Source organism: Hipposideros armiger, unplaced genomic scaffold (assembly GCF_001890085.2).
Source record: "Hipposideros armiger isolate ML-2016 unplaced genomic scaffold, ASM189008v1 scaffold_7, whole genome shotgun sequence".
NCBI classification, from domain to species: Eukaryota; Metazoa; Chordata; class Mammalia; order Chiroptera; family Hipposideridae; genus Hipposideros; species Hipposideros armiger.
In genome coordinates, this window is record NW_017731357.1 from 6,694,319 (window position 1) to 6,721,785 (window position 27,467).

The 27,467-nt window shown below is 51.0% G+C and overlaps 1 protein-coding gene across 14 annotated transcripts in view; it reads left to right on the top strand.

Annotated features, from left to right (window-relative positions):
* The window catches only part of BCOR (BCL6 corepressor), a 122,810-nt gene that overhangs the window by 89,204 nt on the left and 6,139 nt on the right, over positions 1 to 27,467 (top strand). For 7 of the 14 annotated variants that reach the window (XM_019650102.1, XM_019650123.1, XM_019650092.1 and 4 more), the window contains exons 2-11: positions 5,553 to 5,678; positions 7,472 to 7,550; positions 8,455 to 11,298; positions 11,953 to 12,006; positions 12,481 to 12,667; positions 18,820 to 19,080; positions 19,716 to 20,063; positions 20,702 to 21,027; positions 21,337 to 21,591; positions 27,004 to 27,170. In XM_019650102.1, coding sequence (XP_019505647.1) covers positions 5,593 to 5,678; positions 7,472 to 7,550; positions 8,455 to 11,298; positions 11,953 to 12,006; positions 12,481 to 12,667; positions 18,820 to 19,080; positions 19,716 to 20,063; positions 20,702 to 21,027; positions 21,337 to 21,591; positions 27,004 to 27,170 — 4,607 coding nt within the window. In that variant the 5' untranslated portion in view covers positions 5,553 to 5,592. The remainder of the gene's footprint in view (positions 1 to 5,552; positions 5,679 to 7,471; positions 7,551 to 8,454; positions 11,299 to 11,952; positions 12,007 to 12,480; positions 12,668 to 18,819; positions 19,081 to 19,715; positions 20,064 to 20,701; positions 21,028 to 21,336; positions 21,592 to 27,003; positions 27,171 to 27,467) is intronic. The other 7 variants (XM_019650154.1, XM_019650145.1, XM_019650183.1 and 4 more) reach the window with 3 other exon arrangements.

Below are 27,467 nucleotides of genomic sequence, written 5' to 3' on the forward strand. Positions count from 1 at the left end.
TCTGGTCGGAAGGGGAGCCCAGGATGATTGCAGGAGGGGTGTGCAGTACCCGTTCCCTGGGTGGGCTTGGCTGGCAGCACACCCTGGTTCCCCGTGCGTGCGCCCACCCAAAGTTGCTTTTTGTCAGAGACTCTGGGTGGGACAGAAGGTGTGGCGGGGGGCTCGGGAAAGGGAACCACAGAGGAGAGGGGTGGGTGGGGGAACTAGTGTTAACTGGCTCTGGATTGAGGGGTTTCTGGAAGGCCAGTCCCGGAGCTGTGCAGTGAGGAGGTGCAGACCCAGAGCCACCCGGGTGTGTGTGGTGGGAGAGAAAATCCCTTTGTTGCCGACTGATCCGCGCTGGGGCTGAGGCGGGGGAGGGGGTGCCCCTCCTCTGCTCTCACTGCTGCTGCTGCTCAGAGCCAAGTTCACTCCCGAAGGACCCAAGTGGCTCTCTGCTCTGACCCAGGCGCCCTGGGAGGAGGCAGGGAAGGTTATGGTCGCTCACAGAGGTCAGGACCCAGCGAGTTCCCCAACCTCCTGTCTGTCCTGCCCCCCCCCCAGCTCAGTCTGTTACTAATGCAAAACTTGGGGCATGGGGACGCCCCCAGAAGCAATGGCCATGGCTGGACAAGCTGGATCATTCCTCCCAACACCCAGGTACTGCAGGAGGAGAGACCTCCCTCAGCCAAATGGGGGTGTAGGGGGTGCAGCCTCGGGGTCCCCCACTCCCTGATGCTATACACACAGGGAAAGCAGCTCAGGAGGACCTGACCCAACACTGTACATCCGGAAGAGCTTTTCTCATCTCCCACCCCCACACAACCCCCTCTTCCTAAAATAACTTTTTCACACCCCCCACTCCCCCACCCCTCCACACACACACACTTCTTTGACACCAGTAGAGAAGTGCCGCTGTGCGTGACTCAGTCTGCACTTGGAGCAGCCCCAGGAAGGGCTCCCGCGTGGTTAGCTTCGGGCTTCGATGAAATCCACAGAACTCTGCTGAAGGTCACTCCTCCCTGGCCTGGCCCCCTCTGTGTCCTTGCCTCAGCCTTCTCACTGCCACAAAGAAACTATGCAGCAATTCTGGGGTTTATTACACAGTATGTTTAGTGGAGTCAGATGCTGTTTAATGGGGTTAAACGTGGCCTGTACCAGCTATTGCCAGGCGAAACTCAAGTCCATAGTGCAGTTTAATCCTCTGGAAAACATGGTGCCAAATATTTACAGATGAGGGAACCAAGGTTGAAGAGGTTCGGCCACCTGCCCAGAGACACACCGTGCGTGAGGGTGAGAGCTTGGAAGGATGTGGTGACCACATTTTCACATGTTCTTCAGAGAACCAGCCGGTCAGTGAGGGAGACCCCTTCCCTCAAAGAGGTCCCCAGCCCACTGCACACTGGCTGGGATCCCTGATGCCTGCTCTGCCTTCTGAGCCAGAAGCTCCCATAGACCTGTCCAGGCCTTCTTGGTCACTGACGAGATCATTGTCTGATTGGGCAAGGGTTCCTGGTGAAAGAGACCTGAGGAAAAGGCACATTAAGTGCTTGTGTGCAGTGTGGGGGTTGGGATGGTTTGGTGGTGATGCTTTCCATGTCCGTGCCATTTGACAAGCGTGCTGTGCAGACTTGAACCGATTGGCACCTTAAGGGTGGAGGCAGTAGAAAGTGGCCTGGTGCTGCGTCCCCTCCCTTCACTCATCCCAGCCTCTCAGAGTCACTGCACCTTCCTTTTCAACCTGCTCTTTGTTGTCTGCCAGGCTAACTCGCCTTTAAAGAAAAAAACCATTCTCTCCTTTTCCTCAGTCTATAATGGTATATTCCTGCCATGAGGAATAGGCGACATGGTGGTGGTGGGTGCTGCTTGGGGCCCATGTGCCCCGACATGTCTTCACAAAGAGCAGAGGTGCCCCTTCTCAGGGATGCTAAGGTTGGGGTGACAGCTCCTAATCTTGGTCCCTCTGGCCTCTTTCTGCCAATCAGGTCCTTTTCCCCAGTGTCCAGGCCAAGCTCAGATACTAATCATCGCTCTTGACTTCCAAAGCAGATGACTGCCCAAGTCTGTCAAGGGAGACCCAAGCTCTCCTGTGCTTTCAGTTACCGCCGAACTGAGAGGTAGAGACCCCCCGGTGTGTGTCTGCATTTTTCTAGCCAGATCTCTCCCCGGAACTGGTGTTTTAGCAGGCAGCCAGTACAATTCCGATCTGTTCTTTAGAAAGCAGACTCTCCTCCGCCTCCCTGTCTGACCTCTTCTCTCAGCCACCTTCCTTCTTCATTCTTATCCCGCATCCTAGCCCCCTGCTCTCCACTACTGGAAAAAAGGGTTAAACCCCAGAGTGAAGGTATAGCTACAGAGCTCACAGTGCAAACAGGTTGGTGCTTGTAAAGTGCTTTTCTTGAGTGACTTCACACATCTTGGCGCTTCTAGAAGTATAGCCTGCCTGTGGAAGAAATGGGGGGGGGTGTTGAGAAATAAGAGCAAATGAGCCTCTTATATATATCAGCAAAGTGCCTGCCCTGTTTGTCATCCAAGTCACATCATTGCCCTCTCCACTGTGTCCCACGGCCAAGGGTCAGAGAAGCCAGTTTTGAAGCACTTCCCTTAGAGTTTTTTTTTTAAAAAGCCCCAATTATTTCAACAGCCGCTTCTAGAAGTGGAGTGGGATGAGTGTCACCAGATCTCGGTGTCTTTTGGTTTCATACCCCCACTGTCCTATTTAGTATTACATCCCAGAGAGGTGGGGGAGGGGAGTGCCCAATCTTCAGTAATGGTGGGTGTACACAGAGTGGCCTTTGCTTGAGGATGTTCCTGCCAGGGATTTGGGCTGCTCTTGTTTGTCGCCCTGGTGAAGGGCCTCGTGCCAGTCAGGGCCGTTGTTCATTGGCCCTTTCCACTCAGCTCCATCTTTGGCCAGGAACCTGAAGAGTTAAAAGTCTTTAGCTTGTTGCAATGAAATTATGGCTGGCAGTGGCGCCGCTGTTTGTTCAACAGACCTCCACTTTTAAACAGTTCACAAAAAGTTCATGGGGCAGCTAAAGATTATAAGTGTGCGTGTGCGTGTTTGTAGTCAGCAGGATCCAACAACGTACACCCCCCCCCTTCCTGCTTCTTCATGTTCAGCCCTGCGTATCCCTCTACTTCCCCCCTCCCAACACACACACACCCAGATGACACTGAATCGAGCTCTGGGCCTCAACACTCCATCTGACCCTGTGCATGTGAGAACACTTCATTCTGACGCCTGGTGTCATTTATCTGTGCAGCATTAATATTGAAAACCCCACAGGATAAGCCCTGGAGAAGGAGAGAAGCTTTGAAAGCACCCAGTGGTTCCAGATGTCTCTAAACTACATTTCACCTTTCCGCTAAGTCCAGGCTGCCCTTTCTAATGAAAAGCCCTTTGAAAGGGAGGGGGCTCAGTAGGATGAATTGAGGCAGCACCCTTCTGATTTCCTCAGTCGGGTGCTTGGAGATCCTTGTTACAAAGGGACTACGAAAGAAGGTGTATGGGAAGGGCTAGTTTAAGGGGAGGCCGCTTTTGAAGACTGGGACACCGGAAGATGGAGGTTTTGTAGGCACACACTTTCTTCTCCCCGCATCCTTTTCTTAGAGGTTGGCTTGAGTGACCCTTTGGCTCCTCACGTAATTTCTACATTTCATCATGACACACAGCTAGGGGATGGTATCGTATGGTCCCACGGCTGCAGCCAAGGACCAGGACACTTGCACCAAGGAATGTTGCTCTTCCTTCGACATTAGGCCACCCAGAATGCCTTCCTTTTGTTAGAAGGGGGCGGCAGGTTAGGGAGGGAACACTCCATTGAGTGTGCCCTGGTGGTCGGGCCAGCACAAGTGGTAGCTTCCCCCCAACTTGATTTATATATTTGGAAGATGGAAGAAAAGGCCATGAGTCCCCACCGAACCTTCCTCAACACCCAAGTCTGTCTTTTGGGGGCACTATGGCTCTCGCATTGGAAACACCCCAGTCTGTGTGAAGAAAGACGCTTCCCAGAGAAAGCTCCTTCAGAACCCCACCAGGCCTGCCACACTCGGCAAATGTCTGCCTCGTCTTTCCTTCTGTAGCTTCATTGTTGAGCTCTGACTGTGTGCGGTGTGTCTGTCCCTGTGGCTCTTGAGTAACAGACTGTGTTCTGTGTGTAGGGGCTGATGGGAGATGCTGGTGGACAAAAGGCCTAGTTAGGACAAAGAAATGCCCAAGGACGGACGGCCTGGCTTTCGGATTCAGGTCTCTCAGGTGTCCCCCCCCCCACACACACACACCCTTCACCCTCTCAAGACTCTCAGAAAGAGTCCCTGGACCTGGTGCCTCCAACCCAGGCAAGACCTGGCAGTCTGCTTGTGTGCTAAAGTGTTAAAAACGAGCATTTGCATATTTTTTCCTGCTAACAAAGGAAATGTGTCGACTTAGGGAACATTTGGGTTTTCGGAAACTGTGTGGGTGGGTGTGTGAGGGAGGAGGAGAAAGAAAAGTTCCCCTGATGATCTAGCTGCACGCTGATGATTTCACATTCGGGTTTGGGTCCCCTGGTAAAGATGCAGTGGCCTGTCCGGACAAGGGAGCTGGGGATGGGATTGTGAGCAGGGAATTGCCCAGGGCCATCGGTCCCAGGCATTAAAGGCTCCCCTACTTATTAACCCAGCATTTAACAGCAGGATATGGGCTGAAGCGCAGTCAAAAGAAACGGCTCAACCTCCAAAGAGCAATTAAAATCCTGCACGAGGATAAATCATGCGCCGTGATAATCCTGTTAATAAAATGCAGCTTGTCCTGACCCTTCACTCATGCAGCAAACTAGAATGTGATGTGGGTGGGGGTGGTGGGCAGAGAAGGTAAGGAAGTGTGTGTGGGTGGGGGAGAGGTACTCTCCCCTCCTCTGCCTGGCAGCCTCTGCCTCCCGGTAGGTGGAAAATGGGTGGCTTTTGGCCACTCCCAGAGTGCCAGTGTGCCAGCGGCTGGCAGCCTAGCCGACTGGGCTGCTAAGACTTCTGCGCTCGCTAATGATTTCTTGTCCCTAGCGAGCAAGCGTCATTGAATTACTCAGCCGCCTCCCTCTGCAGCTCCCAGGCCAAACCACCCTGGTTCTGTGCTTAATCTAATCTAGGGCTGGGGTGGGGCTGCTCACCAGCCCACCAACTCTTTTTAACCCCGGAGCTGTAAGGCGCACATACCCACAGCCCTGGAAACGCATGATGGTGTGGGCCATACCTGACTGTTATGCCTTCCATCCGTTCTGATCCTTTCAGCCCCAAGAAGTATCAGGGTGGGGCTCCCTGGGATCCAGCACCGTTTTTTCCAAGTATAGTTTCTCCAAAGGCTGGGACAGGGGAAGCGAGGCCCACCAGTGGGCAGCGGGCTATACCTTGGATGGTGGGGAGGTTGGCGCTTTAACCCTCTTCCCTTCCCGGACCTTTAGGTCCAGTCTGTGCCTTCATTTGTGGCCTCCCCAAGTCTGCGTTCTGTGTGAATTGCCTAGAAAGAGGGCTTCTCTCCTTTCCTGCTTGGCTCTTCTTTATTCAACCTCCTGGGATTTTGTTGTTGTTTTCAACAGACTAGACGCTTGAAGAAAAGCTGCCATCCAAGAAGACGACATGCTTTCAGCAACCCCCCTGTATGGGAACGTTCACAGCTGGATGAACAGCGAGAGGGTCCGCATGTGTGGGATCAACGAAGACAGGTGAATGTGCCTGTCTGGCGGAGGCCTGGGGAGAGAACGCAAGGATCTGCCCCCTACCCCTCCCCCCTGCCCCGCCCTTGAGCAGAGCCAAGTTCCCCCTCACCTTCTCACAGCCAGAATGGGCACAAAGGGGGTGGGGAAGAGATCTCCCGCCTCACTGGCGGCCCTTGATTTACAGTTTTAACAGGCAACCCAGCTCAGCGAAGCATTGCCGCCCTTTAAAAGATTAGCCCCTAAAGCGGCCTTTCAGTGCACTTTCGTCCTTAATTTATTATTTCATATTTATGAAGGAGAATTAATCCCAGTCTATATGCTGCTTTAACTCTAAATGTCAAGAGTGTGGGCCCAGGTGGATCGGCATTCGATGTGCTTTTAAAACAAATAGTTTGCTCAGTAATAACTGGGGAGATAGCCACCCTTTACTTCATTTAAGCCCAGGGTTTCTCGATGTCCTCTGCCGCCCATTCGGCAAGGCCATTGGCTCCTGGTTTCAGTCACCTGACAGCTCTGTTATGTTTCCTAATCAGTAATTTTGGAGTGTGGGGTAGAGGCAGCTAAGCAGTAGATGATTGAAGCTGCTCTTTGGGGGTAATGATGAAACTTTGTTCTGCTGCTTGTCAGCAATTTTATCCTGGGCATTTGGAAGTTGGCACCAGGCGCTTTCTTTATCGATGCTCTCTGATAACGAGTCCCAGGGCAGCCGCAGCAGCCTGGCACAGATGTGTGGCTTCCTCTGGAGCCTGGAGAGGCTGACATTTGTATGATATTAATGTGTATTCCCCATCATTTTGATAAAGGCAGTTAAATATGGCTTCATTATCACCACAAACAGTTTCAGAGGACATGGTACCTTACTTAGGGAAATAGTTTTGAAAACCTGCCCTTGGGGCCGGCCGAGTGGCGCGATGGTTGGGAGCTGGCTTGGGATGCCAGAGGGCCCCGGTTCGGATCCCACATGTGAGGGCCAGTGACGCTGCCCTCTGCAGCTGAGATGCTGGACGGCAGCTCAACCTGGAGCTGGGCTGCTGTGGGTTGCCGGCGATGGTCTAGGCTGCAGTCCCTGTGGCAGTGGGTTGCCATGGGCTGCCATGTGTGGCCGGCAGCCAGCGTGAGCGGCCAGCAGCCGCAGTGAGTGGCCATCCAGAAGCCGGCGACTGATCTGCCTCACCCAGGAAGAGCGCAGTGATGGTGCCAACTTGGGCCAGTGAAGCGACATCCTCCACAACTACACTGAAGAACAAAACAACAGCAACTTGTCTGTTCCCCTTCCCCCCATTCCCCAGCACTGTTCCTATCCCCCTAATTCCCCAATAAAAATCTTAAAAAAAAAAAAAGAAAACCTGCCCTTGTAGGTAACAGAAGTGGTTGATGTGGCCAGACAGTAGACTCCTGCCTTGTGTTCCCTGCTTTGGTCTTCTGCCATTGTATAATTTAATGTCTGTCTTCAGGTAGAAGTTATAAGGGTCATCTAGGACAGCAGAGTCCAGTTTGGCCTACTTGGCATTCTGCAGAAAACATTGTGCTGGGGGAGTGGTGCCTAATTTGTGGCTTACCCAACTCAGGGTCATATTTGTGATTTCACGTCCTTGTTGGCCTGCCTTTGTTTTTCTCAGTCCAGTTGAATCACCATTTGGGGACAACTTTCAATATGGGCCATTGGGGAGGAGTTTTTTTTTTTTAAGGGCAGTTGTAAAAAATGAAGTTATTAGAAACTGGTCTGTTCTGGGGGTGATCTATGAAAGATGGATTAAGTGAGGAATGCTTTCATGAAGTTGGTGTGTCCTTTTAAATAGGAAAATTCCTGTAAATGATGGTGACGCTTCAAAGGCCAGACTGGAACTAAGGGAAGAAAATCCCTTGAACCACAACGTGGTAAGAGATGAACGGGCTTCTGTTGATGTGCTGTCTGAATCTCAGTGATCTGTAATCAATCGTGCATTAATTTGCATACCATTAAAGGGCTTTGCAGGGGCAGGACAGGGCCCTCACCTAAGCTCTCCCCACCTCAGGTTCTTTGCCACGTACTCTTTTGGACATACTTGCCATTTCTGTCCACGTGCCCTAGTGACTGGTGGGATATGTGCCGCCTTTTCTTCGCTAAGCTACATGCCACATCAATGCTCCCAGCTGGTTCAATTTCCAGCCTCCAAGTAGATCCTTAGGGCTTACCTTTCCAGTAAACTAGAAAACACAGAACCTCCTTCAGACACCAGCGAGAGGAAGTCAAAAGATGCAACCACAGTTTGACCCATGACCTCTTGATTGATTTAGAAATGAGACAGCTAAAGTCCTCTGTTCCTCCTGTCCCACTGAAGATTGTTTCTTGTTATGTTAAATACATCCAGAGAAACCTCAGTGAGCACTGCCCCCGCCCCCAGCCCAGCAGGCCCAGGGAGGGTTAGTGTTGTTCTGGACCCCCATGAGGGTGGTGGTGCTTGAAAGTAGTGGAGTTCGTGTGTCTCAGTTGCAGCAAAGAATTTTTGATGAGAAGGTGAATTTTCCAGAGTGAATAGATGACTGAATTAATGTGTGGGCCTCAAGTTTAAAGGGATCAACATTTTTCAGGCTTTCAGGGTAGTTCAGCAGGGGTGAGAAAGGCGGGTAGCAAGGGGTTTTGGATTGGGGTGGGGGGGTAGAGACCCTGCGAATCCTTTTTAACCCTTTCTGCTCAGATGTTAAAGTTGATGTCATTTTGAGCTAGTTTGAGGTTTCTTTTTGGGACGGGCCTGGCACTTTGAAGGAATGTCCTAAGTAACACCCATGTTCTTCTGCAAAGGTGGATGCGACCACGGCCCATCGGATCGATGGCCTTGCAGCGCTGAGCATGGACCGCACTGGCCTGATCCGGGAAGGGCTGCGTGTCCCAGGCAACATCGTCTATTCTAGCTTGTGTGGACTGGGCTCTGAGAAAGGTCGGGAGGCTGCCACAAGCACTCTAGGTGGTCTTGGGTTTTCTTCTGAAAGAAACCCAGAGGTGCAGTTCAAACCGAATACACCCGAGACGGTGGAGGCCTCCGCTGTCTCTGGAAAACCCCCAAATGGCTTCAGTGCTATATACAAAACGCCACCTGGAATACAAAAAAGTGCTGTGCCCACAGCAGAAACACTGGGCTTGGATAGGCCTGCCAGCGACAAACAGAGCCCTCTCAACATCAATGGTGCTAGTTACCTGCGGCTGCCCTGGGTCAATCCTTACATGGAGGGTGCCACGCCAGCTATCTATCCTTTCCTTGACTCGCCAAATAAGTATTCACTGAACATGTACAAGGCCTTGCTACCTCAGCAGTCCTACAGCTTGGCCCAGCCGCTGTATTCTCCGGTCTGCACCAATGGGGAGCGCTTTCTCTACCTGCCACCACCTCACTATGTCAGTCCCCACATCCCGTCGTCCCTGGCTTCGCCCATGAGGCTCTCGACGCCTTCGGCCTCTCCAGCCATCCCACCTCTGGTCCACTGTGCAGACAAAAGCTTGCCCTGGAAGATGGGCGTCAGTCCTGGGAACCCAGTTGATTCCCATGCCTATCCCCACATCCAGAACAGTAAGCAGCCTAGGGTGCCCTCCGCGAAGCCGGTCACCAGTGGCCTGCCGGGGGATGCGGCTCTCCTGTTGCCCCCATCACCTCGGCCTTCACCCCGACTCCACCTTCCCTCCCAGCCTCCTGCAGACACCTACTCCGAATTCCACAAGCATTATGCCAGGATCTCCACCTCGCCCTCCGTCACCCTGTCAAAGCCATACATGTCGGTCAGCAGTGAGTTCCCTGTGGCGAGGCTTTCTAATAACAAGTATCCTAAGGCTCCGGAAGGGGCTGAAAGTACCCAGCCAGTTCCCGGGCACACTCGGAAAACAGCGGGTCAAGACAGGAAAGATGGCGGTTCACCTCCTCTCTTGGAGAAGCAGACGATTACCAAAGACGTCACCGATAAGCCACTGGACTTGTCTTCTAAAGTGGTGGACGTAGACGCTTCCAAAGCAGAGCACGTGAAAAAGATGGCTCCTACAGTCCTGGTGCACAGCAGAGCTGCCAGTGGCTTAGTGCTGTCTGGAAGCGAGATTCCAAAAGAAACCTTATCTCCTCCAGGAAACGGCTGTGCTATCTATAGATCTGAAATCATTAGCACGGCTCCCTCGTCCTGGGTGGTGCCCGGACCCAGTCCCAACGAAGAGAACAATGGCAAAGCCATGCCACTGAAAAACAAGGCCTTGGACTGGGCGATACCACAGCAGCGGAGCTCTTCGTGTCCCCGTATGGGCGGCACAGACGCCGTGGTCACTAACGTCTCGGGGGCAGTACCCAGCGCGGGCCGCCCAGCCTCCGCGTCACCAGCCCCAAATGCCAATGCAGATGGCAGCAAGACCAGCAGGAGCTCTGTGGACACCACGCCATCCGTCATTCAGCACGTGGGCCAGCCCCCAACCACGCCTGCCAAGCACAGCGGTAGCACCAGCAGCAAGGGCGCCAAAGCCAGCAACCCAGAACCGAGCTTCAAAGCAAGCGAGAATGGCCTCCCGCCAAGCTCAATATTTCTCTCTCCAAATGAGGCATTCAGGTCCCCACCAATTCCCTACCCCAGGAGTTACCTCCCTTACCCAGCGCCTGAGGGCATTGCTATAAGTCCCCTCTCCTTACATGGCAAGGGACCTGTCTACCCTCACCCAGTTTTGTTGCCCAATGGCAGTCTCTTTCCTGGGCACCTTGCCCCCAAGCCTGGACTGCCCTATGGGCTGCCCACAGGCCGGCCAGAGTTTGTGACTTACCAAGATGCGCTGGGGTTGAGCATGGTGCATCCTATGTTGATACCTCACACTCCCATAGAGATCACTAAAGAGGAGAAGTCAGAGAGGAGGTCCCGCTCTCATGAGAGAGCCCGCTATGAGGACCCAACCCTCCGTAACCGCTTTTCCGACATGTTGGACGCTAACAGCACCAAGTTACATTCAGACATCCCCGCCGACAAGAACCTAAAGCCCAGCCCGAGCTGGAATCAAGGGAAAACTGTTGTCAAAAGTGACAAGCTTGTCTATGTAGACCTCCTCCGGGAAGAGCCAGATGCTAAAACTGATGCAAACGTGTCCAAACCTGGCTTTGCAGCTGAGAGTGTTGGCCAGAGCGCTGAGCCCACCAAGCCCCCCGCTGACCCGGCCCTGCAGCCACACCGTGATTTCATCACCCTGAGAGAAGAGTTGGGGCGCATCAATGACTTCCACGAAGCCTATACTTTCAAACAGGCTCCAGGCCAGTCAGTCTTCAGCTTAAGCAAGGAGAACGTTCCAGCAGGAACGAACAAGGAGAACCTGGGGATACCAGTCTCCACTCCATTCCTGGAGCCAAGTCTGGGGAGTGATGGCCCTGCTGTAACTTTTGGTAAAGCCCAAGAGGATCCCAAACCATTTTGTGTCGGCGGTGCCCCACCGAGTGTGGACGTCACCCCCACCTATACCAAAGATGGAGCTGACGAGGCCGAATCAAATGATGGCAAAGTGCTGAAACCGAAGCCATCTAAGCTGGCAAAGAGAATCGCCAACTCCGCTGGTTACGTGGGTGACAGATTCAAGTGTGTCACTACTGAACTGTATGCAGATTCCAGTCAGCTCAGCCGGGAGCAGCGGGCATTGCAGGTGAGCCCCCCCCACCCAAATGTCAGTAATTTTACCAGTTGTCAGTTTTTTTAATGTGTAAAGAGGACTGGGGGAGTATGGTAGGGCAGGACACTGAGCAGATATGGTTAATGAAGCTTATGGTAATTTAAATGTATGAAATGTGGCCAGTAAGGGGATGTAAGTGGTAGCACTTAGGTTCATGTGTCTGATTATTTTAAGTTATTCTGTAGATTTTAAGAGAACTCCACTCAAATACTGATGAACGGAAGTTTTAATTATTTTGAAGGCTATCTAAAGACTGCATGACATTTACCTATCAATTGCTTTGATTTCTCTGCCGTTACTGTACGTTTACAAATATACCTAGAAGTGCTGCTTAGAATGCCTTACATGATACTTGGTGGAGGTGTGTAGCAGCCGCATGTCTGTGGGATTCGTGCAATTTTTTTTCACCAAAAAAAAAAAACTCGCTTAAAGGGATAGAGTATGTATTTAACTTGCTAGTGAATGATAGATGTTGTATAGGAATTTCCTTAAGATATTTTACTTTTAATTAAAAGATAAATAAAGCCAAATTGTTTTTGCAATGTTAAGAAAAAAATTTAGTTTATGCTTATAAAAATGGATGAAGTTATCTAAATGATCCATTGAGTGCCCATTTTAATTACATAGATGGAAGGATTACAAGAGGACAGTATTTTATGTCTACCCGCTGCTTACTGTGAGGTCAGTTCTTCAAATTTTTATTACTAGAATCTTACATAAACCTTTTGAGTTAAATTTCATTTCCAAATATACAAAGGGAAGTTTGTGGGCCATGGTCGTCTTTATTCATTGTGCATTTTGTTTTCTTTTCTGTTGTGTTTTTGTTTTGTTTTCTTTGCGTTGTGTTTGTTTTGTTTTATTTACCTTCAAAAGATAATGTCTGTCTCTATGCAATAGTGTATGTATGGATATACATACACACCGCATATATATCTATACATATGGCTTTATGAATAAAGAATGTGTGACTACTTATATATAGATACTTTTAAATTTTTATCTGTTAAATTTAAAAATATCTCAGTTGTATCATAAATTGTGGTTGGTTTTGGGCAAACTTTTCTTTGAAAAGACTTTCCTTTAAGGTAAGACAAATGAAATAGCTTTTATGGTAAGGTGTTGTGTTTTTTTTTTCCATCTCCGTTCTTTTTCTAGCGTGCAATGATGCGCTTCTCAGAGTTGGAGATGAAAGAGAGAGAAGGTGGCCACCCAACAACCAAAGACTCCGAGGTGTGCAAATTCAGCCCTGCCGACTGGGAAAGGCTGAAAGGAAATCAGGACAAAAAGCCAAAGTCGGTCGCCCTGGAGGAGGCCATTGCTGACCAGAATGACAATGAGAGATGTAAGTAAACCCAGGCAGCTTGTATGTGGTACCACATTGGTGAAAACGGGCGACTCTTCCCGGAGCTGAGGAAGTGAGAGGAAGCAATTCACTTACTATGGCCCAATGTCTAGTTAAGTTAGTGGCTGCTCAGAGGAATGGGCCGCTCTCGGCATCCATGGAGGGAAGGGGTGATTGTCCTTTGGAACATTGTAGCATCCAGTAATGAGGCGCCTAAGAAAGATTATTTCCTGGGATACATCTCCTTTCCCAGATTAAAATTGGTTCTGTGGTTAACAGTATATACAGTATGGCAGTGGGAGACATAAGTGTAAATGTGGCACATCTCTGTTCTGCTTTGTAGCAGGTAACAGATACAGTTTTTTTGTAGCCATGGAATGACACTTCCAGCCAGAGGTTGTCCCCACCCCCCACAGTGACAGCCCACTCTGGAATGGAGAGTACTTGTATTCTCCCTTCAAAGGCAGAGGTTTTGTTTAAATGGATGAAGGATGATAAAGGCACCGTAAAGATAAGCATAATTATGTTCTGTGTCGGATTTGTTTGTCATCATTGGAAGTCGACAACACAATCCAAGAGCGTTGTATAAATGAAGGGGGTTCTTCCCACCAGACAGAGTATATTAGGCTTTGGAGGCAATATGCTGTGAGCAAGTTTGTGCTTTCCTCAAGTCGCTCTTCAGTCCCAACAGCTGTCCCCCCCGCTGTGGTGGACTTTGGGATTTGCTCATTAGACCCCCTTGCCTGATAAGATGTGTTGGCAACAAGTGGAGAAGGTTTTTCTCCTCGTTTCTTAAATGTGCATGCTCTGGCCCTCAGAGACGTTGTTCGTGATGGTGAATTAGGGCGTCTGGGTGAACACTGAGAAAATGGGTGCAAAATCCTCCTGAGAACAGGACAGTCAAGGATGATGCGTGTGTTTGCGAGCTATGTGCCATTGGACGTCATAGGTTTGACCTTCCCACGCACACTTAGTTCATTGATGTCTGATCGAGTTTGGGAGAATTTGTGGTCCGGGAGAGCACACTTCTCGCTGCCTAGAGCACAACCCCCTTCCCCACCCACCCATTCACTCCCAGCTCAGCTTAAGTCAGACAAAGGCCTGTGGCCAGGATTCTGGGTAGGCCACACCAGGACCAGTTTATTCTACATTAGTCTCGAAGAAGAGAGTTTCTGTAGCTCGTCAGTGGCAGCCTTACCTGAGTGACAGGGATTCTTGATGTACCTGAAGTAAAGGTGTCCTGACTACTCCACCCCATGGGATTGACATGGGATAACGGAGAGTCCAGGTTGCTCTTGAGTTAAGCAGCAAAGAAAGCTTTCCTGCTCCCTGATGCCCACAGCAGGCATGCAGCCCCTTGCCTTCTGGGGTGCCTCAGAAGGCCAGCTCTTGGGGAAGTTTCTTGGGAAGAACTGGTAGAAGTGGGCAAGGCCGAGTTAATGGGTAGCTGCTTCTCTGAGGAGGGGGAACTGCCTGCGAGCTAGATTCCCTCTCCGTGCTGGGTGGATGGTGAGGGAGGCTGGAGGAAGGGAGCAAGAAGCCAGGAAGCCTCAAGTCTTCTTGCCTTTTCTCTGGTTTTCCAGTAATATGGCCTAACCCAGGGTGGCCCATGCCCGTCGCATCTCAGTGGCCTCACTGTAGCTTTCCTCCTAGAGAAGTGTGTGTCCTTCCCCGTCTTTCCTGCTGAACCTAGAGACGAGAGCTCAGTGTGGCCAGTGGGGAGCAGGGCCCGAGCCCTAGATGATTCAGAAAGCCTTTGCCTAAGCTCCTCCAAGCTCAGGCCAACGAGGTCTGTTCCTGGAGTACCCAGGACATGGCCCAACAAGCCCTAAGTGGCCACTGAGGGCAGGAGAAGGGTTGGGGAGATGAGAAGCTCAGTTTTAAAGACTGGGACAACAAAGGAGGTGAGTCACCATCCCCATTTTCCTGGGGACTTTTGGCTTGTGGTTGGTTAAGAGTAACCTAGAGGAGCCGTTGTCCTTGCTGCCACCTCCTCATCTAGGGGACCAGTAGGGGCTGGATCCATTCAGCTGCAAATTAATGGGCCTTGTCCTTTTGTGGCCCTTGGGTCTTGAACCTACATGGGCTTGGGCTCTGCTCCACATTGGTTCCCTTCTCAGGTTGTCTTCTGATGAGTGTCAGTGTGGCCAAGAGCCGAGCTTTGAGCACATGGGAGCTGGGGCAGGCAGGGGTCACAAAGAGGGTACAGGATGCTTTCCAGATGCCTTGTCTCTTCCAAGGCAGCCTTCTACTCCTAGAGGCATCAGGAGCTTCTAGGATGGTGGGCGCATCTTGTTGGGAGGGGCTTGCTTAAGAAAAGCGAATTAACTTAAAAACACAATGTCCAGGATTTTCATTTATTCTTTGTGATAGGAGTGGCTGAGTGAAAGTTTTATTTTAGGAGTTCAACAAATGAGTCGAGGTTCCTCAAACTTGGAAGGTTATTAATAAGAACCATCAGTGGCATTTTGAAGATGGGGAGGGACAAGGAGGCATGAATCCCTTCTTTCTGGCATGAAGTGACTGACCGTCTCCCTCACCGGCCACTTGGCTGGGACAGGCCCAGGACCTGCTCGATGGCTATGCCTGGGCAGGAACTGGAGGAAGCCTGAGTCAAAGGGCTTCACGAAACCTCCTAGCTCAGGAAACTTCTTTTCTGGCCAAGCACCTGCGTGTTTTGTAAACTACTTTGACTTTGGAAAAGAAATTGCCTGGGCCTCTTCTGTAGAGGGAGTAGGTTTTAACAAGGTTTGGCCTTTGCTGGGGGTGCTCTAGTTACCTGTGGTGGAGGGACCTGCAATCATGGGTAACCCTCCCACCTTGTTCAGGGCTCACTGGGCCACAGTGATAAGGGTTCTTTGTTGCCACAGTGACTTGTAAATGTTGCCATGGCAATGCTTCTGTGAAGTAATGCTATGGCATAATCATGATAAATTATGGGGTGTATGTGCTGAGTCATATGACCACACTGCAGGGATCAAGTGTTAAACCACGAACAGCACAGCCACAGTCACATCTGCTTAGATTGAGTGACCAAGGGCACATGGCTTCCCACTTTTAGAAGGACCGAAAGTAACAACAATGGCGGAGCATGACGGTCAGGACTCTGTTTAATCTGTTTGCATCTATCTCCTTTGCCCTCAAGGGTAATCCTGTAGGTAGTGGTTGGAATAGCCTCCTCCAGGAGGTGTGCAGGAATGTGACCTGGTCTCTCGCCCGTAGGTGGTGTCCATGTGTATCTTGGGCAGTCAGGGTGGGTGTTCTTCAGGGTTATTACTGGTCTGAGTAAGGCTCGGGGGCTGGAGAAAGAGTTGGATGTACATAGTTTGGGAAAACATCCTCTGGAGAAATGGGGAAGACAGCACCTAAACTGTATGTGGCTGGGTGATTTCAGTTTGGGATGAGGAGCTACACACATCATGCTGCAGAGCCTCTGGTGACAAGGCAGGAGTGGACCACCTGGAAGGTGGTCAGGCACAGGAGCACCATCCCTGGCTGAGCCGGAATGGCAGGCATGTGTGTGGTGCGCGCTCCGTCCTGGCAAATGAAGGGGTGCCTTCCATACCCAGGCAGCTTTACCAGGTGGGAAGCCCAGAGGAGATAGGGCTCATCTTGTAGGGGTACTTTCGTTCCATGAGGAGCAGGAAGACAAGGTCCCCAGTCAGTCACTGCCTGCCAACACCTGTGAAACAAGTGATCCTGTCTTCCAGGTGGTTTTCTATGGTGGGCAGTGTGGGCCCTGTGGCAAAAGGTCAGGTGGGTGAGATATAAAGTAACTTCACTGTTAGGAAGTTTGCTGTGAGGGTAAAAACTTAAGGGGAAAACCATCTCCTTGAGAAAGATGCCTCTTTAGGCAGGGCCGGGACTGTTAACAGACTCAGGCGACTCCAAGACCTGGAGCTAAAACGTAAAATGGAAGTGATGTGATCCGATTGGGAGACATCTCAGGTGTGGGCAGAGCAGCTCCATTCTGGGCGGGGCCCCATGACAGCCAAGCTGCTGCCTGTTTGTGACTCTGGAAGGCGCTATGTCATCTTTCCTACCTAAGAGGTGGGGGATGGGGAGAGAGTACACTTTAAAGTTAATTCTAGAATTCCACGTGGTGGCTCATAAGACAGCTCTTACATTCTCACACTGATCCCCAGCTTCTCCCACAGGGCTCCCTTAGACAGCTGATTGGACCAGAGAAGTGAAATGGTGTAACGAGTAGGGCTCACATCCTAAAATTTCATACACATCAGGGCTAAAATTCCAGCTGGTCTGAGAGTCTTGGCGTCCTTTTGTTAAAGCGATTTCTCCCACTTTGCCTTTGCCGGCTGGACCTGTGTTTATGAAGCCCACCCTGGGAGGTGGCTTGCAGTAATATTTCCCACTTTACAACTGAAGGGGCCGAGTTGTAAACTGGTGCTGTTACTGCCAGAGCTGTTACGAGGGTCACAGAGCAGCCGGAGTGAGAGTTGCAGCCGCTCTCCGCAAAGCCAGAGGTTTGGGTGAGCTACAGGTTTCCTCCGGCGGCCACCTGCTTTGTGTTGGGACGCTGCCATGACACAAGACCCGCATGGCTGGGGCAACTCCACCAATCCTTTTGCAAGAATAGACGTGGCCCCATCTGTCGCATATGAGGGTGGCCTTTGGGAAGGAGGTGGATGGGTTCCTTCCACCATTAAGAGCACAGGCTAGGCAAGGCCAGGATGACACTTGTCCCCAAAACTGACTGCCACTCAAAGCTGGGAAAAACCCCTAAGTGAAGGCTGACCAGGGGTTCAGCAGGGCTGGTCAGAAGGGGTGGGGGGTGATATTTGAAGTGGACTGGGGAAAGGGAGAGGAATGGGATCAGCATATGAGAGTATATTTATGATTTCACCTGAAAATGGACTCGGGCAGCTTACTTAGCTCAGCGTTTCTGCAATACGAAACGCCTTCCCCTGGTGATGTGCAGAGTCATCTTGGGGGAACACCTGAACATCACCTGAACACAGGATGGCTATGGAATTATTTGTGTATTAGAAAAAAAATGCAAGCAGCACAGCAGTTGATGAGCTGTTTCTTAGGCTAGAGCAAAAATAGGGAGAGATGTTGGGCTGAGGCGATTTAAGGAAAGGCCCCAAGTGGATATCAGGTTGAGCGGAAGGAGCAGAAGTGGTGCAGGTGGTGTTGGAGTGAGCAGTTTAGCAAGTGCTGGTCTAGTGTGGAAAAGACATACCTGACCGGGAACGGGGAGGTGTCTTGTTTTGGAATGTCCTTAGATGCTTGCATGGGAAGGAAAGCATGAAGGAGTGCCAGGTGGGGTGACTGCGTGCTTGTGGGTGTGCATGGTATTCCCCAGGTGCCAAGGCCTTGAGGGCTTTCTGCCTGGACAGGAAATAGGAGCATCCCCTTGGTTGCAGTGATGTGTTCTCGCCTCCCCTCCCCCCACGAGTGTGAGAAAGGTGACAGAGGGATGTGCAGTGATCAGGTTGAGTTCTTTGACATTGCCACTGACCCTGTGCATGCACCGCGTGCCCTTGGTCTCCTAGCTTCCCTGCCTCCCAACACCCTCTTGTCCCTCTTCCTTTATCGTCTCCCCTGTTGCCTAAGTGAACATTGGTGTTAACCCCTTTTGTAGATGACACTTAAGGGATATTTGGTCGCTATCACACCAGCCTTCCTTTTATTTCAAAATAATGACCTCAACCAATGTCGCCAGAGAGGGTCAGCCCTGGCTTGGTTGGATCTTGCTGCGGGGTCACCCATCCTCTGGGAAAGGGCGCCGCCGGAGGGGACCTGAGCATAATCAAAGTTAACCGACTAGGCTGTAGCAGGCAGGGAATTCTTTCACCATGTGTTTTTTTGTTTTTTGAAAAGATAGTGTCAATGCCTCATCTTGATTCTCTCGTGCCCCAACTCTAAAAAGGTAGACAAAGTTGTGAGTGATAGACACCTCACTGTCGGCTTTTATACTGATGGTCTTCAGCTGACCTTCCTGTGGGACATGCTATTTCTGAGGGGTTTGTTCTTCCAGTGTGTGAGACCCCCCCCCCCCAGTCTCCACAGAAGGGCCTGTTGGTAGCAAATTACCTTGGACATGGAGGACTCGCCTGATCCCCAAATCCTGCCTTTCTTGTGGTGACCTTTGGAACTTAATTTTTGTGTTACTGTCTCCCCTCCCCCAGGTGAGTATAGTGCTGGAAACAAACACGACCCCTTCGAAACCTCGGAGGACAAAGACCTGCCTGTGGAGAAGTACTTCATGGACAGGCAGCCCATGGTTGAGCCACCCAACGAGCAGGCTACTGTGGACATGCCGCCTAGCCCCACCCTCCGGCTGGACAGAAAGCGCAAAGTCTCAGGTGACAGTACCCATACTGAGACCACTGTGGAGGAGCTGCCAGAGGATCCTCTGCTGAAAGCCAAGCGGAGACGGGTGGCCAAAGGTGAGCTTGGTCGACTTTGGCTGCCTGCTTAGCAGCCGAAGGTGGACAAGAGAGCACCCACCCTTACCGCAGGGCTTCCTGGGGAAGAGGGTGGACAAGAGAGCACCCACCCTTGCCCACCCTTACCTCAGGGCTTCCTGGGGAAGAGGGTGGACAAGAGAGCACCCACCCTTGCCCACCCTTACCTCAGGGCTTCCTGGGGAAGAGGGTGGACAAGAGAGCACCCACCCTTGCCCACCCTTACCTCAGGGCTTCCTGGGGAAGAGGGTGGACAAGAGAGCACCCACCCTTGCCCACCCTTACCTCAGGGCTTCCTGGGGAAGAGGGTGGACAAGAGAGCACCCACCCTTGCCCACCCTTACCGCAGGGCTCCCTGGGGAAGTCACAGGGTGGGGCAGTGGATGTTTCCAGTCCCACCCTAGAGCCCTGGGGAAGCTATTCACACCTCCCTGCCCCAAAGCTAGAGGCAGGAAAGATCAAAGATAAATAGGTCCCTCCCAAGACTTGGTGAGAATCTCCAACCCAGACCATGACCATGCCCCGCCCCGCCCCCACCCCCATTAGTGATGGGTAAGACAGTTTGTTCCCCCCTCCCAAGGGGCTTTTTGATTAATGTGTAGTTATTTCTCCATTAGATGACTGGCCTGAGAGGGAATTGACAAACAATTCCTCTAACCACTTAGAAGACCCACATTATAATGAGCTGACCAACCTGAAGGTGTGCATTGAATTAACAGGGCTCCATCCTAAAAAACAACGCCACTTGCTGCACCTTAGAGAACGGTGGGAGCAGCAGGTGTCAGCAGCAGAGAGCAAACCTGGCCGGCAAGGCAGGAAGGAAGTGACCCAGGCTATTGAGCCTGAGATCACTGCCCAAGGCAATAACATCTCCTCCGAAGAGAAACCCGGCCGGAAAAGGGCAGAGGCCAAAGGCAACAGAAGCTGGTCGGAAGAGTCCCTCAAGTCCAGTGACAATGAACAAGGTACACGGAAGGCCACTCTGACTGCCTGCCCTACTTCTGGAGGGTGGGGGTCACCCACCTATGGGAAAGGGCTCTTGAGGCGACCTGAGTGCCATAGAAGATGAGTGGCTACAAGGTGGCAGGCAGGGACTTCTTTCATTGATGCCCTTCCAACCTCCATACTTACTTCTGGAATGTGCAGTGAGGAGGGCAGCTGAGAGGAAGGCGCTGGACTTCCTGCGCTGTTTTTCACTCAGCCTATGGCTGGGCAGGAGGTCTGGGTGACCCAAGGGGCGCGCCAGTGCCCTCGCTTCTGCTTCAGGCCTGTGTCTGTTCACCAGGTCCTAAGTACCCAGGACCAGTGGGTTGGGGGCGAAAGAGCACAGAGCACAAAGGGCTGGCTTCTGCCCTCTTGTCCCGGGCCTTTGAAGAAACTTGCCACTTGGCATTTTGTGGGTTAACCTATTTGCCGTTTGAATGTGGGGTAATTAAAATATTAATGCTTTGAAAACATAATTGGTATATCTTTAAAAACTGAAGCCGCTCCAGTGATCAGTGCTAACAATGGGCTTTTCTCTCCACACTGGCTACAACTGTGTAACGCCTGCTTCTTCTCCCCCTCTCTCCGTCCCCCCACCCGCCACCCCCTCTGGATTTAGGCTTGCCTGTGTTCTCGGGCTCTCCGCCCATGAAGAGCCTTTCATCCACCAATGCAAGCGGCAAAAAGCAGACTCAGCCAAGCTGCACACCAGCCTCGAGGCCGCCTGCCAAACATCAGAAAATTAAAGAAAGCCAGAAGACAGATGTGCTGTGCACAGACGAAGAAGAGGATTGCCAGGCTGCCTCCCTGCTGCAGAAATACACCGACAACAGCGAGAAACCATCCGGGAAGAGACTGTGCAAAACCAAGCATTTGATCCCCCAGGAGCCCAGGCGGGGCTTGTCGCTGACTGGGGATTACTACGTGGAGAACACTGATGGCAAGGTACCTCTGGCCCCTTGTCTCGCTGCCTCTCCCTCCCCTTGGGCACATCCTGTCTGCCTGCAGCTCTGCTTTTGGGGACAAAGCTTTCCTTTTCCTGGACTCCTCCCCCAATTGTCACTCCTCCTTCCTAGGGGGAATGTCTTCTGGGTGGTGGTGAAGTTTCAAACCAATAAAAAGAAATCCCTGCCCCCAACTTCCCTCCCCCAAAAGAAAGAAAAGCATGCCTCCCTCCACTGGGTTCTTAATTCAGGTTAAGACGCGGCTGTGGAAGGTGGCCTTAAATGTGTACACTGCTTGGTTTTGTGATAGGTGACCGTCCGGAGATTCCGAAAGCGGCCTGAGTCCAGTTCCGACTACGATCTGTCACCAGCGAAGCAGGAGCAGAAACCCTTTGACCGTTTGCAACAACTGCTACCAGCTTCCCAGTCCTCACAGATGTCACGCTCAAGTTCCCCTCCAGAGGCCACCCAGTCGCGCCCGATGCCCCCAGAAGCTCGGAGACTTATTGTCAATAAGAATGCCGGCGAGACCCTCCTGCAGCGTGCTGCCCGGCTTGGCTATGAGGTGAGTGTCCTTGGGGGTGCCCTGGATTCAGAAACCACAGGCTGCTGCTCCTTGAGCTTGAGATGAGACTCAGAGCCCAGCGTCCTCCACTTCGGGACTGGGCTGGGTGTCCCACAGGATGTTTGTGTCAGCCCCACTCCACTGCCTTCTCTTTGGTAGCTTGTTCAATCGCGGTGTGAAAAGAAAGGCCTCTCTGATGTTCAGTTCGTGTTCAGGCAGGTAGGCTGCTTGGCATCCTCCCATCTCGCTCACTTATCTCTGATATAAAATCTGACATAACCCAGGGCTTGGCGACTGGGGGAATTTTAATGAGCCCTTTTGGATTCTGATTAGCAAGGGAGAGAGAAGTTGTTAGCTCTATTTTGGGTTGTGGGCAGGAAACGTCTGTGCAGGTAGGAAGGGGTTGGGGGAAGGACCTGAGCAAGGGAACCTGAGGGCTGAGGGAGGAGGGGGGACTTGGGCTTTGCCCCAAACTCATTGCCCTTGCCCATATATCCGCACCGAGCATTGCCGATGACGATAGCCTGAATCGCTGTGGCAATATATATATATATATATGTATATATATATATATTTAAAACAATGCAATTTCTTTCTTTCTTTTTTTTTAAAAGATTTTTATTGGGGAATTGGGGGATGGGAACAGTGCTGGGGAATTGGGGAAAGGGGAACAGACAAGTTGCTGTCGTTTTGTTCTTCAATCTAGTTGTGGAGGACGTTGCTTCACTGGCCCAAGTTGGCACCATCATTGCGCTCTTCTCTGGCGAGGCAGATCAGTCGCCGGCTTCTGGACGGCCGCTCACTGCGGCTGCTGGCCGCTCACGCTGGCTGCTGGCTACATATGGTAGCCCATGGCAATCCACTGCCACAGGGACTGCAGCCTACGCCGTAGCCGGCGACTCATGGCAGCCCAGCTCCAGGTTGAGCTGTTGTTCAGCATCTTAGCTGTGGAGGGCAGTGTCACTGGCCCTCATATGTGGGATCCGAACCGGGGCCCTCTGGCATCCCAAGCGAGTTCTTAACCATCGCACCACTCGGCCGGCCCGCTGTGGCAATATATTATAGATAGAAAGATCTCATATCTTTCTAAGCCTGAATGATCTAAAGTAACTCATTTCACCCTTTCCACATTTTCATGTGGTAATAACTAGTATTATCCCACTTTCAGATGAGGAAACTGAGCACCAGAGGGGTTAAATGATGACTTGTACAGGTAGCAATCCAGCAGTCTGGCTCCAAAGCCCAGCCCCCCACCTCCCCTCCCCACCCCACCCCCCTTCATCCCACTCCTCTCCCAGACTGGCTCACATTGCAATTGCCCTTTGTACAGTTCCAAACCTCTGTGAGATAGATTACTCCCTCTGCCCCGTTCAGCTCCCCCACCATGCTTGTCAGTTGAAATTGTGATGTAATAGCCCATAGGGCAAAGGCATTTTTTTATGCTGGCATCAGCCCTCTGGGAGTTGAATGGTGAAAATAAAATGCGGCTGAGCAGGCTGAGTGTGGAGGTGTGGATGAGTGCCTGGGTGGCAGGACTCATGCTGGCACGGGCTCGGCTGAGAGCTCATAGGATTTGTCCGGAGCGCTGGCTCCCACAGCCTGGCCAGCACTGTGCCACTGTCCTTTGTGCAGTAAGTCCTTCGTGGCGTGACTGCCTCCACCCCTGAGGCGTGACTGCCTCCACCCCTGAGGCGTGACTGCCTCCACCCCTGAGGCGTGACTGCCTCCACCCCTGAGGCATGACTGTGTGGGTAGGGCATTGGAAGCCCTAGTGCTCTCTTAGTTTGGGGGTATTTTTGTTTGTTGGTTGTGCTGTTTGTGTCAACATGTCCCTTCTGGAGATCTCTGGATTACCTGGCGAGAACTCGGGAAGATTTGGTAGTTAACTCATGCAATCCAAGTGGCAGCCAGTTGGCTTCCTGTGAGCAGTAGATGTTGCATGTGGCACTGAGCTGGAACCCTCATGCCAAGCATTCGCTAGTTGTGGTTTACTAGTCCTGGTTGAGAAAATGGACTGGTCTCCCAGGAGACGCTGGAGATGAGGGGATGGAAGGGCAGGGGGGTGGATCTCAGGGTTCCTGGCCTCGCCATTGATCTTGGCATCTTTTCCACCCCTGTCTCTTTGGGACCAGAGATCTCAACAGATCCTTGTTGGCCCTCTCAGGAAGTTTCCCTTTTGGTTTTCATAGAGCCAGCGGGTCTGAGGCCTGGACCAAGGAGCACTTGATCCATCTTTATTTCGGCTACCAGGCCTTTCATGGCACATGAAGCCTTAGGAATGTTTATGTCAGGACAACTTTTTGTTTGTTTGGTTTTTTTGATGTTTTGTTTGTCTGTTTTCTTCAAATGTAAATTTTAATATGTAAATTGCAGAGCTCACCAGTCTTGATGCTGAACATTTAACTACTAGATGAAAGCTTTCAACTTTGAACCCAACTTTCTAGGATTTCTTTAGGCAGAACTTGAAATGTCAGGATGATGGCTGGTCAGGAGATGTGGCAATTTAAACCTTTTAAAGTTGAAGGACAATTTGCTTAACCCGGTGAAAGGGGTAAAGGTGTGGTTTGAATGCACATGTCTGGGAGGGCTTTCCTGAAGTTGGCCTTTCCTTGTTATTTTCTGCTTAGCTAACGATACCATGTGCAGTAAAAAGGCTGCCTGAGCTTTATGTCATGTTAATCTGGTTCTTGAGGTTTAGAAACACCCTCTGTGTTAAATGGATGACTTGTGTGTCCAGAGACACACAACCCTTTCCCTCCCAGTAAAAAGGCTTCTGTTTCTTAGGCTAAAAGGCCAGTCTGCAACCACATGCTTGTGCGTTTAGTGGTGATGGTTAAATTTTCTATGAATTGAATAAATCATGTTTAAAAAAAATTAATGAGGCATTTAATTAATTAACAATGTCGGGTTTATGGCCTTTATGGTTACATTTTGTGGTTAATGGCATTCGGCTTATAGCCGCTTAACAGAGAACTGTCCAACAAAAACAGTTTGATTTTGTTTGGGAATGGGTGGGCTGCCCTTCAAACACTCCCATTTCTAGCATAGAGAATAAACCAAGAAATGTATTGGTAAACTGACTTGGCTGGCCTCTTAACCATTCTGTCCAATTGTTGGTGGCAGTGATTGCCATCCGTTTAGAGGCCATCGCCCTCCCAGCCAGGAGAGTGTAGTTAGCTCACTTGACTCCAACAGAGAGGGCCTGTGGGATGCTTGTCACGGCTGGATTGCATCCCCGTAGCTGGGGCCCTCTGGGGCCTTTTGAATCTTCCCAGCTGCCCAGGCACCAGAAGACTTGAGTTCTAGGTCTAGTGCTTCGTGTTAATTGAACTTGGGCTTAACCTCTCTGGGCCTCAGTTTTCCCAGGTGTTGAATGAGAACAATACCACCTTCCCTTCCTGACATCTCATAGGTTACTGTGGGATAACAGAAGATGTACTCGTTTGGGAAAATCTGAAGTGCTACGTAAATAGTGGTATTCATGTGGCTGGCTGAGCTAGGACAGTCCATAGCAACACGTCTGACCTGGCTGTGGGTTACTACTGCCTGTTACCATCCTCCAGGAAAAGAGTTGGCTTACCCATCAGCTTTGCCGTCCTTTCATTTCTAGGTACCCTCGAATCAGCCCTAGTAGCAATGAAGGTTTCCAGGTGAAGGCCATAATTGTCAGCAAATAAACCCCGGGTTGACAGGACACCAGGCAGGCTGCTGGGACCCGGGTAAATTGATCTGTGCACAGCAATCGGTGGTGCTCAGACCTGATCCCAGAGCCACGTGACAGGGCCTCTCCCTGGCTGGGGTACACAACTCATTAGCTTGCAGCCATCCACTCTAGTCTGGCTAGTGAGGGCCTGCTAAAAGAGCAGCAGCTTCATGCGGTATCCTGGATACCAGGGCTTGGGGCAGGTGGCCTGGGAGCCCAGAGGATTGTGGGCTTTCTGGCAGGTTAGGATCTGAACGAAGAAACACATCTGTGGGCATGCCTTCTCCCTTCCTCCCGTTTCAGAAGGGAGCTGCCCCAGTGACCTGAAGCAACAGGGCACCGATGGCCAAGTTTACTAGCATGCAACATTAGGTTCACAGGGTGAGTGTATGGAACATTCTAGTTAGCTCCCAAGTGAGTGGTCATCTGTGATTGACGTGTCCGCGAAAGATCATTAAAAGGTTTTTCAGAACCCACCTCAACATCTGTGGGTAAATAGAATGACCCCTGTTTTAGGTTTAACAGATGAGTTATTTAAGAGTTGTCACAGGGAGGCCTGCTCTGACCCCATCCAGCTTTCCCTGACCAAGTGGAGTTTGTGTTGGGCCACCTGCAGACTCTGCCTGCCCCAGCTCTCAGAACCTGACTTGTAGGAAAAGAGTAAAACGTGTTTTCTGGTGGCAAATGCTGTTCTATGTGTTTGAGAACTTTCGTAATCAACATAATAAAACATTGAATAAATTACTGCTCTGCTTACTGGGAGCATTTCATATTAATATTTTAACACGCCAAAGAAGTAAGATTAATATAGTGACTCTAATGCAAACTGTTGACACAGAACACCGAAAAGGGGCAAGGGTGGACTTCTTAGTTCCTGAAATGTGGAGGTAGAAGTATCTGGTGTATCAGATCCCTTTCATTAACTCAAGTAAATATGGGAGAGAGGCGGTGGATGAGGAAAAATAGAGGGCGGGGTTATTGTGTATGAAGCATTTTGTGTCATTTCCTGGTGTGTGTGTATGGTGCGTAGAGAGAGCCTCTCTTTTACTCTACTTAACGTACAAACAGGAACATTTGTGCCCCAGGCTCTGTTTCAGGGTCTTCACAGGGGTGTGAGAACCTAGGTATCCCTCCCTCCCTAAGTTCAGGAATGTTCTACAGCTGATTTAATCTCCCCTTATGCATCAATCGTCCATACTTTGATCTAAATTCAGGTTGTCATCCACTACCACCTACTGAATGGACCCATCGATTGAGAATGTTCTCTGTACTTGTCTTATGTGTTATCTAAGATGTTAGCAGCCGGACACCTCTGCACTGGCCATGCCAGGCTCTGGGCTGAGGGCTTCCTGTAGCTATCTGATTGCATCCGCTCAGCCACCTTATAGAGCCTCTGTTATTCTCCAGTCTCACAGAAGAAATGGACATTTGGAGACGCTCAAGGGTAACTGGCCCAGGGTCAGGCTGCTGGGGCAGCAGTGCCAGGTTTCACATATAGTCACCAGCCTGTGGAACCCAGATGGCACTGTCTCCATCATCAGGCCATTCACACATGCTCTTGCCCTCTCACCAAGACATCTCCCACCTGCCTGTGCCATTGTGAGCTCTCAGGCCCGAGGATGTGTCTTTGAAAACCACTATGGAGTGGTCACCCTTATCAGGTCCATTGTGTGGTGGTCTGATGGCATCCCCCTCCTCCCTGCCCACAGGAAGTGGTCTTGTACTGCCTGGAGAATAAGATTTGTGACGTGAACCATCGAGACAATGCCGGATACTGTGCTCTGCATGAAGCTTGTGCTAGGGGGTGGCTGAACATCGTGCGACACCTTCTCGAATATGGCGCTGATGTTAACTGCAGTGCCCAAGATGGAACCAGGTCAGTGGTGGGTCTTGACTGTCAGCCTCACCCTGCTGACAGGTAGCGCGGTTCTCCGGGTATGTAGGAAACCCCAGAAGGAAAGATAGACATGGAAGTGCATTGATGGAGTCCTCTAAAATGGAATCAACCAGACCTTTCTGGCAAATTTAGACAGACCTTTAAAAGTTTGCAACGCTCCCAGGAACAGAAGTCCCTGAAAATGTTGAACCTGCCTGAATAATTGAGGGTGTTGCCTTTTAAGACCCTGGACTCTTCTTCACCAGTATCTATTAAGTCACAGTATTTAAAATATAT